Source organism: Coptis chinensis, chromosome 5 (genome assembly GCF_015680905.1).
Source record: "Coptis chinensis isolate HL-2020 chromosome 5, ASM1568090v1, whole genome shotgun sequence".
NCBI lineage: Eukaryota > Viridiplantae > Streptophyta > Magnoliopsida > Ranunculales > Ranunculaceae > Coptis > Coptis chinensis.
The window spans coordinates 64,119,288-64,138,467 of NC_141460.1; the positions used below are offsets into that span (position 1 = coordinate 64,119,288).

General features: G+C 35.2%; 1 protein-coding gene across 1 annotated transcript; it reads left to right on the forward strand.

Annotated features, from left to right (window-relative positions):
• The first annotated feature begins 248 nt into the window (after positions 1 to 248).
• Positions 249 to 8,580, forward strand: LOC147498317 (Integral membrane HPP family protein). Its single transcript, XM_086560352.1, has 5 exons — positions 249 to 658; positions 757 to 890; positions 7,059 to 7,206; positions 7,325 to 7,431; positions 8,246 to 8,580. Exons 1-5 carry the CDS (start codon positions 349 to 351, stop codon positions 8,285 to 8,287), a joined length of 741 nt encoding a protein of 246 aa, XP_086416478.1. The 5' UTR covers positions 249 to 348; the 3' UTR covers positions 8,288 to 8,580.
• The last annotated feature ends 10,600 nt before the right edge of the window (positions 8,581 to 19,180 follow it).

The window sequence follows — 19,180 nt, forward strand, 5'->3', positions numbered from 1 at the left end:
TGAGGCAATTGTTGGGTATAACAAAAACTTTAATTTGTTATGGGGGTGGGGAGTGTTTTTATGGGTGTCCAAGATCACCCTATGTTGGCATTTTGCTAATGCGTGGTAGTTGGTACGCTGTCTGATCTGGATGATAGAGTAATCAGACAAATAACTGACAAGTGGAAAGAAGCGGCAACTTAATAACTGATGATTTCATCCTCTGCCCTCTCCCAGTATTATTTGCCTTTTCAGCATCACTAAAAGCCCACAAAAAATACAAAATAACGTTCAAAAGCCACACCATCCTTTCCTTTCTTTAAACGCCCACCACGTACTCTCTTTCGTTCTCTCTTGCACAAACAAACCATGGCAATTCAACTTCGATGTGGATATCACCATCATCAGCATCATTACCACAAGCCATTACTCACATCTTCTTTTTCATCAAAGATATCTTTCTCCACTTCTTTAACCAATAAACAAAGAGTCACACCAAGGAATGTGTATGCACTACTATTCATCAACCCAACCACACACAGAAGCAGCACCAACAATCGTAAAACAACGTTGGTGAATGCATCAAGTAACACAGTTTCGCCATTTTGGGATGAATCTTGGAAACCTGATGAAAAAACACCAGCTCCTTCTCTCAGCGACATCTTCTGGCCTTCTGCAGGCATCTCTCTGTCTTTGTCTCATTATTTCTTTATTAGCATGTGAAACGACGAGAATGACCTTGTAAATTGTAATGAGTGTAATGTTTCTTCTATATAGGAGCATTTGTGGCGATGGCATCATTGGGAAAGATGGACCAAATGTTGGCACCAAAAGGAATTTCAATGTCCATTGCACCCTTGGGAGCTGTTTGTGCCGTACTGTTCGCTACTCCTTCCTCCCCTGCTGCTCGGGTACATCCTCTTCCATTCACCTTTATAGTTCTCCTTTTAGGCCCATTGTATTTGTTAGTTTGTTGAGCCCACAATCTTGGATTCATTGTGTTTTCTTCTTATTGGGCTTTTTCCAAAATTCATGTCAATAAGAGGTCCCTAATATGGTGTTCTAGTGTTGTTAGTGAAGCGAGACTAGTGTGTAGCGTCTAATCAATCTAACATAATAGAAGAGACTGATCTCGAGGTATTCTATTATTAAGTGGGGTGGTTTTTAGAGTTTAAGCAGGAAACAAATCCTATTTATAATCCAAATCTTATGATAGCTGGGTTTTCAGAACCCACTCTCCACTATCGAGACAAATTGAAATCTCCTTATTTGCTCAATTTATAAACACCTCTCACAAAAATGAGAACCACCCCTCATTATTAATAATTTAGAAGAACCCCCTAATGTCACTTAAATTATTTAATTATTCTCCATTTCCCTCCCGTAATTTAGAACAAGGCCTCTTTTATTAAGAATTTAGAAAAAAACTTTCTAATGTCACTTAGGAAAAAAAAAAGCTAGGTGCCTAGCACGGTTTGCATACTTGTCAATCTAACATAATCTACTATCTATATACTAAAGCAGAGACCTCTAATAGAGAATTTTCTCTCTCCTATGTGGCACTCTAATATGAAAGACAGTCTTTTCTAATAGCCTATAATCCTACGTATATAGAATCTCTTTGGAGATTTTGAGTGTATTTCTAATTTTTATATTTAGAGAGTTTGATTGTATTTCCAATTCTTATATATTTGATCAAATAAAAAAAATTGTTAAAAAATAGGTGATTTGTAAAAGGTAATTTCTTATTACGAATAAAACACTTTTAGTGTTCAAATTCTTATATATTTGATCAAATAAAAACAATTACTAAAAATTAGGTGATTTGTAGAAACTAATTCCGTATTACAAATCATACAATTTTAGTGTATATGATTAAACACCGACTTATTTTGAATATATCCTTAACACGGCCTCAAAACATAGTTAAAAATAATTATACAAAAAATAACATCACAAAATATATAATAGAAAATGAAAAAAAAATAAATAAATAAATAACGGCAAAGCAATAATGACAAATATTTTAAAAAACATATAATACTAAATGAAACTAACATAAAAAAACAATTAATAAGGAACCGAAAACTGGATATAAATGCATCGAACTAACCTCAAATAATATTTAACGGGAAATAAAAAACTGGATGCAAATGCAAACATTAAACTAATCTTAAAAAGTAATTAATAAAAAATTAGAATATGGATACAACTGCATTAAACTAACCTCAAATAATAATTAACGGAAAATCAAAATTTCGATGCAAATATATCAAACTAACATAAAAAAATAATTGTCGAAAAATCGGAAACTAGATGCAAATGCATTGAGCTAACCCTCAAAGATTAAATTAACTGGAAATCGAAAACTTGATGCAACTGCATTGAACTAACCTCAAAGAAAAATTATTTATAAATTGGAAACACGATGCAAATGCGTATAACTAATCTTAAAAAATAATTAACGGAAAATCGGAAACCGGATGCAACTGCACTGACTAATCTCAAAAAATAAAATGGATGCAAATGCATTTAATTAATCTCAAGAAATAATTAACGGGAAATCGAAAACTGGATGCAAATTCATTGAACTAACCTCAAACAATAATTAACAGGAAATCGGAAACTAGATGCAAAATGCAACTTTATCAAATAATAAACGAAATCGAAACCTGGATGCAAATACATTAAACTAATCTCACGTAATAATTAATGGAAATTAGAACCCCGGATGCAAATGCATTAAACCGACCTCGAAAGAACAATTAATGTGAAATTGGAAATTGGATGCAAATGTATTGAACTAATCGAAAAGAATAATTAACGAGAAATTAGAAACTGCATATAACTGCATTGAACTGATCTAAAAAAATAAATAACGGGAATTCAAAATTGGATACAACTGCATTGAACTAACCTCAAAATATAACTAACAAAAATCAGAAACTGGATGCAAATGCATTAAACTAATCTCAAAACATAGTTGGGTTATATGTTGTGGGAATGTCTCGATAAGTATAGTTTTGCATTTAAAATGGTGTTTATCTTATCTCTTTCCGTATGATTGGGAACTCCTTGCTATTAAGTAGCTTCAATATATATATGAACTTCACCTTATTAGGCAATCTCACAAAACTTCAATCAAACATCTATTATTAAACAACAAAATGAAGTTGAAGGGTTTTATCAAAGGTAAGTTCTTTTTTTCTAATGGAGAGTGAGGTTTTCACGTTATAAGAAATTTGGTTGAGTGATCAATATAATATTAATATATAATAGTTACAAGATATTTGCAAATATTTTTCGAGAATAATTAATATAACAACACCCGTTAAATAGATAATCTTTGAAGATTTCACATAGTGAGTCATGCATAATTTAAAGAATAATTAATGGGAAATCGGGAACTGGATAATCTTCAATGATCCCACATATAGTAAATCAAGCATAATTTACTTTTTATGTCATGTTTGCAAGGACACTACAGATGGATCAGTAGACGTTGGTATTACACACCACAATGGATAATTAAAATCGGAAATTGGATTAAAATACATAACTGAGCTCAAAGAGTAATTAACGGGAAATCGGAAACTTTATGCAAATGCAATAAACTAAACTCAAAAAAAGTAATTAACTAGAAATCGAAACTCGGGTGCAATTGCATTAAACTAACGTCAGATGATAACTAACGGGAAATTAGAAATTGGATGCAAATCCTTGAAAAATATTTAACGAGAAATAGGAAACGGTATGCAAATACATCAAACAAACCTCAGATAATAATTAATGGGAAACCGGAAACTGGATGCAAATGTATTGAACTAAACTAAAAAAAATAATTAACATAAAATCAAAAATCGAATCTGTTGCATTGATCAACTAACCTCGTAGAATAATTGGTGGGAAATCGAAACTAAATGCAAATACATTGAAATAATCTCGAAAGAATAATTAACTGAAAATAAGAAACCGATATAGTTGCATCGAATTAACCTCAAAGCATAAATAATCAAAAACTAGATGCATGTATTGAACTAACCTTAAAGAGTTATTAACGGAAATCGAAACTGGATCCGGATCTGAATGAACTAATCTCAAAGACTAATTAGCGAAACATTGAAAAATTGATGAAACTACGACCAACTAACCTAAATGAATAATTAACGGAAAATTATAAATTTGATGTAAATCGCATTGAACTAACCTCAAAAAATAATTAACGGAAATCTAAGCTTGATGCAAATGCATTGAACTAATCTCAAAGAACAATTAACATAAAATTGGAAATTGGATGCAATTGCATTGAACTAACCTCGAAAGAATAATTAACGGAATACCAAAAAACCGGATACAACCGCATTAAACTAAAATCGAGATTAACTAACGAAAATCGAAATTTGATGCAAATACATTGAAATAATTTCAAAAAATAGTTAACTGAAATCTAAGTCGGGATGTAATCAGATCACATCGATCTCAAAAGCATAAATGTCTACTTTTTAGCCTTCACATGAGTAATTCACGAGTAATTAGGAACGCGAAAACAAAAGTGAGTTTATAAAAATAGACTCTTACATGTATGCAAATTGTATAGAAATTGTAAACTATCGAACTAACCTAGAAAAAACAATTAACGGAAAATTAGAAACCGAATGTAGATGTATTAAACTAACCTCAAAGAGTAATTAACGGAGAACTAATCTCAAATACTAATTAACAAAACATGGAAAAACTGGATGCAATCTTGAATTAATCTTAATGAATAACTAACGGGAAATCATAAAGTGGATGCAATTGCATTGAACTAACCTCAAATAATAATGAACAGGAAATTGGAAACTTGATGCAACTGCATTGAACTAACCTCAAAGAATAATTAATGAAAATTTGGAAACCGAATGCAACGTCTACATTAAACTAACTTCAAAGAATAATTAATGGAAAATCGAAAACTAAATGCAAATGCATTGAACTAATAACCCTAAAACATATTTGTATTATATGTAGGGGGAATAAATGTCTCGACAAATATAGTTTTGCATTTTAAGTAGTGTTTATCATAATTCTTTTATTGTGATTAGGAATGCCTTGCTATTCAAGTAGCTTCAATATTATCTTCGACACATTGGACATTTTCACAAAACTTCAATCAAACTTCTATTGTTAAACCTAACAATAAAAAGAAGTCGATGAGTTTTATGAATGTTTGATGATTCCTTTTTATAGAGAGTGGTGCAAGAAATTTAAATGAGTAATTAATATAATTTTCATATCTCATAGCTATACATAGTTGCTAATATTTTTTAGAATAATTTAATATAACGGCACCTGTTTGTAGGACACGTTTATGTGATAAATCTTTTCAAGTGAGAGTAGTGTATTATTTGAGGATATGGAAACAATCAATCTGTTTTAGTGATTTGTACACATTAGTACGTATGCTGAGCGGTGATGATTTACCGCTGAATCACCATAAATCTAATAAAACTATTATACAAGCTAGATCGAGTTTAAAATAATTACATTTGAAAATTACGGATTAATATCCTAAACAACAAAGTGAATAGGCTATCTCAATTTGATCCCTTAGTTTCCAAGTACTTATACACCATAATCGCTGCTCATTAACGTATTTCGGTTTATTTTCAATAAAAATATATTCTGATTCGAAAATTTGCCACTAAATCACCATAAATCTAAGAAAACTATTATACAAGCTAGATCGAGTTTAAGATAATTCTATTTGAAAATTATGGATTAATATCCTAAACCACAAAGTGAAGAGACAATCTCAATTTGATCTCTTAATTTCAAAGTACTTATGCACCATAATCGCTGCTCATTAACGTATTTCGGTTTATTTTCAATAAAAATATATTCTGATTTGAAAATTTGTGTGAGACATTTTGTAAAGCCTTTTCAGCATACAAAATATTTAATAGATTTCGGGCGTATGCCCGGGTCCAAAATCTAGTAGAAGAGACTGATCTCAAGGTATTCTATTGTTAAGTGGTGGTTCAGATTTAATATTAGAAAAGGTAATTTGTGACTGAAATCAAATATATTGCGTCGAGATATGTGTTCTAACAAAGTCTTTAGAGTTTAAGTAGGAAACAAATCCTATTTATGATCCAAATAACCGAATTATTAGAAAACAGTGCAACTAATAACCGAATTATTAGGAATTTATAATTCTTTACATGTCACATACCTTACTTGAACGGACCACAAGATTTAGCATGAAATGCATGTATATTGCTTTTACTTTAGTAATTGAATGAAACTAAAGCCTCAAAGTAATAGTGACGAAGTCACGGGTAATTTATAGTAGGATACATTATAGATCATTTGATTCTATTTATCAGTATGGTTTGGTTACACAAATTTCTATTTCATGTTACACAAATTTCTCAACCATTATTTCTGTTTGTTTTAAAAATAATGTCAAACTTTCTATGATTCTTGAGTGACAGTTCCTAGTGTTCATGTCTATTCTACAGCAAAATATTGTGATACGCAATCCCTTATAAGGTCCATCATTGTCATACTCACTAGTCACTACAGTGCCTGATCAATGTTCATATGTCATAACTTAACCTGTGATAACTGAACACTATAAATTAATGGTTTCTTTCACATAGACTTGGACACAAGTCCAGTAGCTGTATGTGCTAGACAATATGTATTGAATTCACTGATAAATTTGATAACAACTTTTTTTCCTAAACGATATCAGGGCAACTCCAGTGGCTCTCTGTTTATTGCTAGACCTTCCCGACCTCCTTACATTTGGTCAGCTAACTAGCTAAACGAGTATTATCGTTTTGGTGTGGTTCAAATAAGATCTGTCATAGTAACAACTCACACAAACTTTACCAACTAAGCTAGTTAGAACCGGCCATTTACATCAGTACTATTGCCCCACCCCTACCCCCCAATTCGTCCCTGTCTCCACACATGGAAGGAGAGCTAGTAACGGTTGAACACATATGAAAGGGCCAATTCTCATATCCTTGCGGAATGATCTGCAGTAGTATAATACAATACCAGTACCTTATGCCTTCATCCTGTTACAGAAGTACAACACGTTCGTGGCTCAGATTGGTTGTGCGGCAATTGGAGTTCTGGCTTTCTCACTTTTGGGTCCAGGGTGGTTAGCTAGGAGCAGTGCTCTGGCTGTGTCCATAGCTTTCATGCTATACACTCGTTCCACACATCCACCAGGTCTGACTAACTTACTAGTTTCTTTTAAGTTCCCACTGCAATAGCTTCATTTGAAGGGTAGTATATATTCATATTGCATCCTCATAATGCTGTTAATTTATGTCTCCTTGCTATGCAGCTGCAAGCTTGCCAATATTGTTCATAGACGGGGCTAAGTTGCATCACTTGAATTTTTGGTATGCATTCTTCCCTGGTGCAACAGGATGCATACTTGTCTGCTTGATTGTAAGTGCTTGTTACCAATCTCTCTTTTTTGTCCTACTTAATTACATTTGTAACACAAAAAAATTGATTGACCAGCTATATTATGAGGGTTGGTAGATTGTGATAGTCTGGTTATGTTTTTTCATTAGAACGCAATGCTTGCTACAGTGCGACAGATTTCCCGAGCAAGTTTTTAGGAACTATGTTAAAGTGTATGGATGCTTCAGTTAAATGGTTTCTACACTTTCATGCTCTTAGTCAGAAGAAGACTATAAGTCCTTCTGCCAAGAAACAATCATACCCATGAAAAAACTATTCCAGCCCAGACTTTGGTAGGCATTTTTTTTTTTTGATTGGCAAGCCTGTTTTAAATGAGATTACCTCTTTGATGCTGGTGGGTTCAAGCTCCAGACCTCTAGTATCATCACCCAAAGGTTTTACCGACTTTGCTAGCAAGCACCAATCACAGAAATCTTAAAATGTTAGTTTATAATGAAGGCTACAGGCGTTGTGGACCAATATATCTTATATTTGGATTTCTGTCCAACTTTAACATGTATGGAATGTGTTCTGGTCTTCAAAACTTCTGAATTAGAATCCTAACAATATTGGCATAAGAATTTGACTTTGAACGTGATAATAACGGTGTATAGGTACTTTCCATTATTTCTTGTGTATAATTTGGAATGAGACAATTTGAGATTAATGTAATTTATGTGCTGTTAGTCCTTTCTTTAGGGAGATTGTTTTACATGTTACTTAAGGTGGATGTGTTTCTTTAGTTGCAATGTTAATCAATGAATCTGCTTCTCTTTATCTCTTCTTTCAATTGCAGCAACAGGTGGTGTGTTACATGAAAGACAACTATAAATTCTGATAATTGGATTCATGACGTAGTCTTCCCTTATACATGTACCTATTAGGCGGTCTATACACCTAATACTCACAACGACAAGGATACACTGGTGCAGAGGAGATATGCAGGAAGGATTTCCTAACGATGCTGGAACTACACTCTAACATGAATTAGGCAGATACCGTGTTTGACAGTGTTATTACTTTCTTACGTATCTGATTGCCTTGTTAATACAACTACTAGTGTTTAGTTGTGTTGATTCATCAATAATTACTGTGGAAGATTATCATTAATAAAATGTTTGCTTAAGAGCATCTTGAATGGCGCCTTTCTGGGCTCATTAACCCTCTGTTGGTGACCCTATGGTGAGTGCGATGATGACTTAACTAGCCGGCCCTGCGACTCGTGTATACCTATCATACTAATGGTAGGTGAGTATTTAAGGAGAGCCAGTGCAGATCCGCCTTATTTGAAGGCCCCTAATTATTGAGCACATATGGAAGGGAGAGACCATTGAAAATGGTTATGATAAACTTTATTACATAATTACTTGATATTCTATTTCTCATGTCCTGAACAATTTACTAAGCCACTGGTGACGGTCCATTGTCCTGAAGAACAATTTACTGGAAACACAGTGCTAGTGATTCTCTTAAATTTTAAGAGAGGCGCTCTTTGGATTAAAGATTAAGACAGAACGAAATTGAAACATCTATTTCCTTAAAAAGAAACTCAAGGAGTCGAGGCATACAAGTCTCCATCAAGGGTGCATTTTCTTTTTTCAATTACACAACATATGCAACAAAACTGACTTAAACTCTTGCTATTCAAAGACGCAGACGGAATAGAATGACAAATTAATGTTAAATTCCGTATTAATGGTGATGTTAGGAGAGTTGTGATATTGATATATTGAGAGAAACCAAGAAGAAGAACAATAGAGATTAATAAAAATTGATTGATTGATTGATTAAGGTTAGAGTTCAGAGAGTTGAGTTTTCTCTACCCAAAGTTACATATTTATACTACCCTACCTTGAGTGTGAAGTAAACCAAAACATGATAATAGAAACTATTAGATATGGATGTCCATACTTATAGAAACGTAGGACTTTACATATAGGACATAGTCTAATACTCCCCCTCAAGCTGTAATACAGCAAACTATGCAAATTACAACTTGAATAGCAGAAAGAGAAGATAAGAATACAACTCTCCCTTTCGCATATACCTGCCTTTAGTTGAAGAACTCGAACAACTGTTGAGACGAGACGTTCTGGAAAGTGAAACTGTCGGTGTAGACAATGGCCTAACCTGAAAACTGAAGTTGTACCACAGGCACAAACTGGAAACAGAACACCTATGTGATGACTGCATCCTGAGAGATGAATCTGAATAGTGCACTGATGATGTGACTGCAACCTGAGAGATGAATCTGAATAGGGCAATGATGATGTGACTGCAACTTGAGAAATGAATAGAAAGCTCGTGCTTTTCAGCCAAAGAGCTCAACAAGAAATAAATGAAACACCTGAGTACTTGGCACCACTGTGGCATAAAAGGAATCAAAACCTGAAAAGCTAAACCATCAATAAGAAGGCTAAAACATAAAGCCGGTGAAACACCATAGATTTTAGAACCATGACATGAAAGGGAGTCAAACCCTTATAAAGGAAACAACTTATCAACCAACCAATAATCAAGAATTCTACCAAATCATATTAGTTGAGACGAGGAGAAACTGCTGAAGAATATGGAAAACTGAACCTGAGATATAGAGACGATTAGCCCAGAGCGTGTGCGCGCCTAGCAGAAGGCTGAAACCGAGCACATGCATGCCTTCCACTAGACGAACTTTGAATACTAAAGAAGGCGTGTGCGCTTGTACTAAGACAATCTTGAGCGCATGCGCGCCTTGATCAATACGGAGACAGAGAGATTACTTGGCTTTCGAACCATGGAGAATAACGAGACAGAGAGATTGCGGAACCTTGAATACTGACTTCAAACCATGGAGGATAATGAGATGAGAGATTGTGAAATCTTGAAAAGTGCCTTGAACATGACAATGAACGATGATCGGTGAACAAGCGATTATTATAAGCGATTACAATGAACAAGATGCGATGAATGGGGCGATGAAACGATCTTGGTGAACAATACGATGAACAATACCGGTGAACATGAACGATGAACAGTAAATCCATCCAGAGAAAGATTGAAACTTGAATCGAGATAGAAAAAATTCTTTTTGTGAGAAAGATTGAAACTTGAATTGAATACTGAAAATTGAAAAAAAAAAATGATTTTGATTTTGATTGTTGATTTTGAGAGATTCCTCTCCTAGCATACCACTAAACTTTGATTTGATTTGAACCTGACGCTCTAATACCATCATAAATTCCATGTTAGTGGTGATGCTAGGAGAGTTGTGATATTGATATATTGAGAGAAACCAAGAAGAAGAACAATGGAGATGAATAGAGATTGATTGATTGATTAATTGATTAGGGTTAGAGTTCAGAGAGTTGAGTTTTTTCTACCCAGAGTTACATATTTATACTAACCTACCTTGGGTGTGAAGTAACCTAAAACATAAGAATAGAACTACTAGATATGGATGTCCACACTTATAGAAACGTGGGACTTTACATATAGGAAATCTATAATACAAAAAAGCTCAGTTTTTAAGCAGAGTTGTAAGGGCTTAAGTGGTGGTCCTGATTTCCTCAGGATTTGTGCTAATAATACTTTGAGAGTCCTATTTAGTACTACTAAAAACAACAAAAGCAGTCTTTCCAGATTGAAACTCTTCCTACCCAAAAACTTTAAGAGCCCTATTTTAGTACTACTAAAAACAACCAAAGCAGTCCTTCCGGATTGAAACTCTTCCTACCTAAAAAGAAAAGCTAAATTAAACCCAACAAAAAAGGCTTTTACGAGTAAACATTTTATTTCCTTCTCTAAATATTTGACTGCTTATTAAGCAAAGTTATAAGGGCTTAAGTGGTGGTCCTAATTTCCTCGGGATTTGTGCTAAAAAAAAATACTTTAAGAGTCCAATTTAGTACTACTAAAAACAACCAAAGCAGTCCTTCCGGATTGAAACTCTTCCTACCCAAATACTTTAAGAGTCCTATTTAGTACTACTAAAAACAACCAAAGCAGTTCTTCCGAATTGAAACTCTTCCTACCCAAAAAGGAAAGCTAAATTAAACCCAACAAAAAAGGCTTTTACGAGTAAACATTTTATTTCCTTCTCTAAATATTCGACTGCTTACAAAGAAATTTGATTCGATCTATTTCTTACGAAAAGAAAAAACCTTCTCTATCTTTAGCTTAGGTGTTTCGGAACCTTAAGTGGAAATTGTTCAAGGCGTTATTGCCGCAAACAGCAGGTTTCACTGGAGATATCCTTCGGACCTTAGCTTCCACAAACACATGTAATTTGATCTATTCCCAAAAATATTTGAGCTTGGCCTGAGCCTATGTTAGCATTTCCTAGAAAACAGCATGTTTCACTGGAGATAGAGCCCCTCTCCCTCAAAATAGGAGCTTTTTTATAATTAAATTTATTATTTCATTGTTAAATATGTCGAATTGTTTGTATTCTCTAATCTCTACCTTTTCCTTTATATTATAATTTAATCTAATTTAACTTTCTCTTTTAAATCATGAAAATATGTGATGGATAATACAGTAATTGCTTCATATATTTAGGAAGCCATGAGCTATGAAGTTGGGATTTGTGAGAGCCCATGTTAAGTCAGCCTACCAGGTACCAAAACAATCAAACAAGAACAAAATCAATAACTAATTAAAAAATCAAAATGCTATATGCATAATAACACCTTCCCAGTCACACACTCACACTACACCCACCACAATAGTACCTTGCCAACCAGTCAACAAGATCTACTAGATTGTAAGAGCATCTATAGGAGAGAAACCAAGAAAACACCAAATTTTTGAACCAAGCCAAAAAAATACCAATCAACTTTAGGAGAAGCTTCAAATTTTCGACATCAAATAACGCGGTTTTGGATAAACCGCGCCATATAGCCCACGTGGTTTTCTTAACACCGCGCACTGAAGCCCATCATAAAAGCCCAAGCACACGTAGTTTTGGCAAAACCGCGCGATGTGTCGCACATTAACTTTCTGATTTAATTTCTTTCCAAATCTCTAACGCGGTTTTGGCAAAACCGCGCGGTTCCCAGAAAACAGCAGGTTTCACTGAAGATAACCTTGGGACCTTGGCTTCCGCAAACACATGTAATTTGATCTATTAGCAAAAATGTTTGAGCTTGGCCTGAGCCCATGGTAACTTTTCCCAGAACATGTCTTCCCATCAATTCAAATACCATGATAGCTCCCAATATTAGGGAGATTATTCTGATGATTTCTAATAGGGTAAGAATTGTTTTACTGATTTGTTCAAGGCTCTATTGCCACAAACAACATGTTTCATTGGAGATACCCTTCTAGCCAATTGACTGATTTAAGTATCGTGGTATGTTTGTGACTGATTTTTAATTACCAATGTTAGATCATTATTTGGTTTTTATATTTTTTAGGTACCAATTCGATTAGACTATAGATGTGTGTGATCAATAGCTACCTAAGCTATCTTAGCTTCGGTTATGATCTGGTTGAAAGGTTTTAACCATAAAAAATTGGGATTGTTTAAGCTGAATAATCTAACACACAGACACTTAGGCCACTGCCTATAACTTGATCCAATAGTCCAGCACTGTACTATATATCATTATATGGATGGATTCCATAGCTATAATACAAAACAGCTCAGTTTTTAAGCAAAGTTATAAGGGCTTAAATGGTGGTCTTGATTTTCTCGGGATTTGTGCTAAAAATACTTTAAGAGTCCTATTTAGTACTACTAAAAACAACCAAACCAGTCCTTCCAGATTGAAACTCTTCCTATCCAAATACTTTAAGAGTCCTATTTAGTATTACTAAAAACAAACAAGGCAGTCCTTCCGGATTGAAACTCTTCCTACCCAAAAAGGAAAGCTAAATTAAACCCAACAAAAAAGGCTTTTACGAGTAAACATTTTATTTCCTTCTCTAAATATTCGGCTGCTTATTAAGCAAAGTTATAAGGGCTTAAGTGGTGATCCTGATTTTCTCGGGATTTGTGCTAAAAATACTTTAAGAGTCCTATGTAGTACTACTAAAAACAACCAAAGTAGTCCTTCCGGATTGAAACTCTTCCTACCCAAATACTTTAAGAGTCCTATTTAGTACTACTAAAAACAAGCAAAGCAATCCTTCTGGATTGAAACTCTTTCTACCCAAAAATGAAAGCTAAATTAAACCCAACAAAAAAGACTTTTACGAGTAAATATTTTATTTCATTCTCTAAATATTCGACTGCTTACAAAGACATTTGATTCGATCGGTTTCTTACAAAACAGCTAAGTTTTTAAGCAAAGTTATAAGGATTTAAGTGGTGATCCTGATTTCCTCGGGATTTGTGCTAAAAATACTTTAGGAGTCATATTTAGTACTACTAAAAACAACCAAAGCAATCTTTCTAGATTGAAACTCTTCCTACCCAAATACTTTAAGAGTCCTATTTAGTACTACTAAAAACAAACAAAGTAGTCCTTCCGGATTGAAACTCTTCCTACCCAAAAAGGAAAGCTAAATTAAACCCAACAAAAGAGGCTTTTATAAGTAAACATTTTATTTTCTTCTCTAAATATTCAGCTCCTTATTAAGCAAAGTTATAAGGGCTTAAGTGGTGATCCTGATTTTCTCGGGATTTGTGTTAAAAATACTTTAAGAGTCCTATTTAGTACTACTAAAAACAACCAAAGCAGTCCTTCCGGATTGAAACTCTTCCTACCCAAATACTTTAAGAGTCATATTTAGTACTACTAAAAACAACCAAAGCAATCCTTCTGGATTGAAACTCTTCCTACCCAAAAATGAAAGCTAAATTAAACCCAACAAAAAAGATTTTTACGAGCAAACATTTTATTTCATTCTCTAAATATTCGACTGCTTACAAAGACATTTGATTCGATTGGTTTTTTACAAAACAGCTCAATTTTTAAGCAAAGTTATAAGGGCTTAAGTGGTGATCCTGATTTCCTCGGGATTTGTGCTAAAAATACTTTAAGAGTCCTATTTAGTACTACTAAAAACAACCAAAGCAGTCCTTCCAGATTGAAACTCTTCCTACCCAAATACTTTAAGAGTCCTACTTAGTACTACTAAAAACAACCAAAGCAGTCCTTCCGGATTGAAACTTTTCCTACCCAAAAAGGAAAGCTAAATTAAACCCAACAAAAAAGGCTTTTGCGAGTAAACATTTTATTTCCTTCTCTAAATATTCGACTGCTTACAAAGAAATTTGATTCGATCGGTTTCTTACGAAAAGAAAAAACCTTCTCTATTTTCAGGTGTTTCGGAACCTTGCGTGGAAATTGTTCAAGGCTTTATTGCCGAAAACAATAGGTTTCACTAGAGATATCCTTCAGACCTTGGCTTCCGCAAACACATATAATTTGATATATTACCAAAAATGTTTGAGCTTAGCCTGAGCCCATGGTAGCTTTTCCCAAAAAACAGCTGGTTTCACTGGAGATATCCTTAAGACCTTGGCTTCCGCAAACACATGTAATTTGATCTATTAGCAAAAATGTTTGAGCTTGGCCTGAGCCCATGGTAGCTTTTCCCAGAACATGTCTTCCCATCAATTCAAATACCATGATAGCTCCCAATATTAGGGAGACTATTCCGATGATTTCTAATAGGATAAGAATTGTTTCGCTGATTTGTTCAAGGCTCTATTGCCACAAACAACAGGTTTCATTGGAGATACCCTTCTAGCCAATTGACTTATTTAAGTATCGTGGTATGTTTGTGATTGATTTTTAATTATCAATGTTAGATTATTATTTGGTTTTTATATTTTTTTGGTACCAATTCGATTAGACTATAGATGTGTGTGATCAGTAGCTACCTAAGCTATCTTAGCTTCGGTTATGCTCTGGTTAAAATCGCACATTCTGATGCTTCCTCACGTTCAGCAGAATTAAAACACACCACCCGATATTTAGATATTTCTGTAGTTTGAGAAGGTGGCTCAATGCCATACAAAACTGGTGGTCATTGCAATACAAAACTTCTTCATGACCAGCACCGACTTCACCGCCCCCATTGCTGCTTTCAATATCTATTGTGCTTCTGTCTACCAGTTGGCAACAGTAAAATAGAATTCCATACAAACACAACAGAACCACGGCTATAGAGCACGTAAGTATTAAAACGAGAAATATGTAAACGATATCACTATTGCCAAGTGAAGAAGAAGAAATTGGTGGTGATGCAGAACTCATTCTCGAGGGGTAAGAAATAGAACTCAAACAATTTACTACTATGGCTTCTTAGAGTTTAGAACTAGAGAACAATGCAAGTTTCTTAACTAGATACATTTCTAAATTTTAGTTGAGTCTAAAATTTCTAAAATCTACATGTTTTGGAGATAAACTTAGAAACATCACGAAATTTTAGTTCTACTAGAGATTATTTTTTTTTTGGATAAAAAAAAAAAAAAAAAAAAAAATAGAAACTATAGACTATAGATTCTAGTCTATAGTTTCTAAAGCCTACACTTTCTATTATGTTAGAATTTAAACTGCCACGGAGTTCCGCATCATCACGCTCTTCTTCGTATCGTATGTGGTTCATTTGGCCAAGACACAAGCAAGTGAAGTATCCCATTGAGAGACTACTCGAGCCCAGATTCTTAGACCGTGGTCTCACGGTCTCACCACTAATGAGTTAAGTGGGTAGGCTTGTCTAAAGATATGGAATGTGTCTCGACTTTCGAACTCAGAACACATCCTAATGACTTCACACGAAATCGCTTGTCTCATGAATTAGCAGTGGAGTACCCACGAATTAGCAGTGGAGTACCCACTTACTTCATCTTTCCAAATTGTTGTAGATAATTGGAACCATTCATCCAGTTCTTATCCTTTCCTTTTCAGTTATTGAGAGAGTGTGCATCCTGGCAGTGTCCAAATTTTGAATAGAATCTAAAACACTGTAATACAGATGAAAGCACTAATACTTCTCAAGTAGAGGAATCCTCACCAACAATCAAAATCAAAATCAATTTTTTTTTTTTCAATTTTCAGTATTCAATTTATGTTTCAATTTTTCTCACAAGAAGAAGTATTCAAGGTTCTGCAATCTCTCTATCTCATTATTCTCCATGATTAGAAGTCAATATTCAAAGTTCCACAATCTCTCTGTCTCATTATTCTCCATGATTAGAAGTCAATATTCAAAGTTCCACAATCTCTCTGTCTCATTATTCTCCATGGCTCGAAGTCAGTATTCAAGGTTCCGTAATCTCTCTATCTCCGTATTGATAAAGGGGCGCACATGCTCAAGATTGCCTTCGTAAAGGTGCGCACGCCCTCATATATCTTAGCAGTCGCTGTCATTATTCTCCATAGGGGCGCACGTGCTCAAGATTGGCTTCGTCAAGGGGTGCACACGCTCTAGAGTATATCGTGAAGAATTATCTTTCCTTTGTTTCCGGTACTACTCACGGTACTATTCATCATCGTACTATTCACGACACTATTCATAATTACTGTTCACGTCACTGTTCATCATATTGTTCATATGTACTGTTTATCGCACTGTTCAATCGATTCCCCACTACACAGATAACTTGTATTTGAACAATAACAACTCTAGACAACAATCTCAATATTCCTTACAACTAAACTAACATGCCAAACTCGCTAAACAACTATTAACAACAGATAATAATGTAAAGCAGTAAAAGCAAATCAGAACACAAAGATATACCGTGGTTCGGCCAATGGTGCCTACTTCCACAAGAGCTAATCCTTTTATAAAGTGGGAAGGAAGATTATAATCACTCTTTGCAGTCTCTCACCTTACTAGATCACTCCTCTCTCTTTACAGGGTTGTTTTTCTATAAAGGTTATCTCTCAATCTTGATTGCTTTCAAGATTAAGTTTCTCTCTTTGTTCTTGTGTATTTTCGTGTCTCTTCTGAGTCCTGGGTTTTGCCAAAAACCCCAACCCTTATTGCAAACTCGCGGTCCACAAAAATAGAATTCTCCAAAAAATAGGCATAGGCGAGGGGCGCGGGGCGCACCTTGACCAAGGCCAAGTCGAGCGCGGGTCGCGCTGAAGTGCTTGGAGGTTGACCAAGGCATGAGCGCGGGTCGCGCTCAGGCTTATGCACGCAAGCATAACTCCTTTTCTCCTAATGTGAGGGATAATTCCAACAATCTTCCCCTCCCAAACAGTGAGGGGGGATACCTCCATACAATTTCTAAATCAACAGGAGGAGTCTGCTACCATTCCGGTGGTAGCACAGCAAATATCAAACTTATCTTTCGGTAAGACTTGGGTCATCATATCCGACCCGTTCTTGTCGGTATGGATCTTCTCGATACACAAAGGGTTGTCTTCGAGTACTTCTCTAATCCAATGATAACGCACATGTATGTGCTTGGATATAGAATGGAAACTCGGATTCTTGCTCAAATGGATGGCGCTCTGACTGTCACATTGAACTACAAACTATTTCTGCTTTAGCCCTAGTTCGTCGAAAAACCTCTTCATCCATAATATCTCTTTGCAACACTCAGTGGCTGCAATATACTCGGCTTCTGTAGTGGAGAGGGGAACACACTTTTGCAACTTAGATTGCCAAGAAACTACTCCCCTAGCAAGAGTAACTAGATAACCGGAGGTGGACTTCATCGAGTCAACATCACCTGCCATGTCTGCATCAGTGTAGCCTTCAAGTAAGGGCTTACTTCCACCAAAGCATAAACACAATTTGGAAGTGCCCTTGAGATATCTCAATATCCACTTAACACCTTCCCAATGCTCCTTCTCCGGTTTGGCCAAATCGAAACACAACACCAACGGCGAAAGCAATATCCGGTCTTGTACACACCATTGCATACATCAAACTGCCCACTGTGGATGCATAAGGAATATGTTCCATCTGACTCTACTCATACTCACCTTTTGGACACATCTCTTTGGTCATGTGGAACTGGCCACCAAGCGGACAACTGACTAGCTTCGTTTGATCCATGTTGAATCTCTTCAACACCTTCTCAATGTAGCTTTCTTGAGAAAGCCACAACTTTCCACTCTTTCTGTCACAAGTGATTCGCATCCCAAGTATCTGCTTTGCTGAGAAAGCCACAACTTTCCACTCTTTCTATCACGAGTGATTCGCATCCCAAGTATCTGCTTTGCTTGACCTAAATCCTTCATCTCAAAAGACTTACTCAAGTCTTTCTTCAGCTTGGATATCTTGTTGATGTTTGGGCCAACTATCAACATATCATCCACATACAACAATAGCATAATGAAATCCCCATCTGGAAATCTCTGAACAAACACACAATGATCGGAAGCAGACTTCTTGTATCCTTGCTTCACCATAAAGGAATCAAACTTTATGTACCACTGTCTCGGTGCTTGCTTCAACCCATACAAACTCTTTATCAGCTTGCATACTAGGTGCTTCTTGCCTTTGACCTCAAACCCCTCTACCTGGTCCATGTAGACATCTTCTTCAAGGTCTCCATGAAGAAAAATTATCTTCACATCTAGTTGCTCAACCTTCAGGTTCATACTTGCGGTCATACCCAAAACCACTCAGATAGAAGTCATCTTCACTACAGGAGAAAAAAATCTCATCAAAGTCAATACCTTTCCTTTGACCAAATCCCTTCACTACAAGGCGAGCTTTGTGCCTTGGGTGTGGATTGTTCTCTTCATGCTTGACCTTGTAGATCTATTTATTCTTGAGAATTTTTCTTTCTTGCAGTTTCTCAACTAACTCATAAGTGTGATTCTTATGCAAAGAA

Excerpts from the sequence above, each read along its gene's own strand:
- LOC147498317 (XM_086560352.1), top strand. The coding sequence starts at position 349 with ATGGCAATTCAACTTCGATGTGGATATCACCATCATCAGCATCATTAC. Across the intron at positions 659-756 it reads CATCTTCTGGCCTTCTGCAG|GAGCATTTGTGGCGATGGCA; the intron begins GCATCTCTCTGT and ends TCTTCTATATAG. Across the intron at positions 7,207-7,324 it reads TCGTTCCACACATCCACCAG|CTGCAAGCTTGCCAATATTG; the intron begins GTCTGACTAACT and ends CTTGCTATGCAG.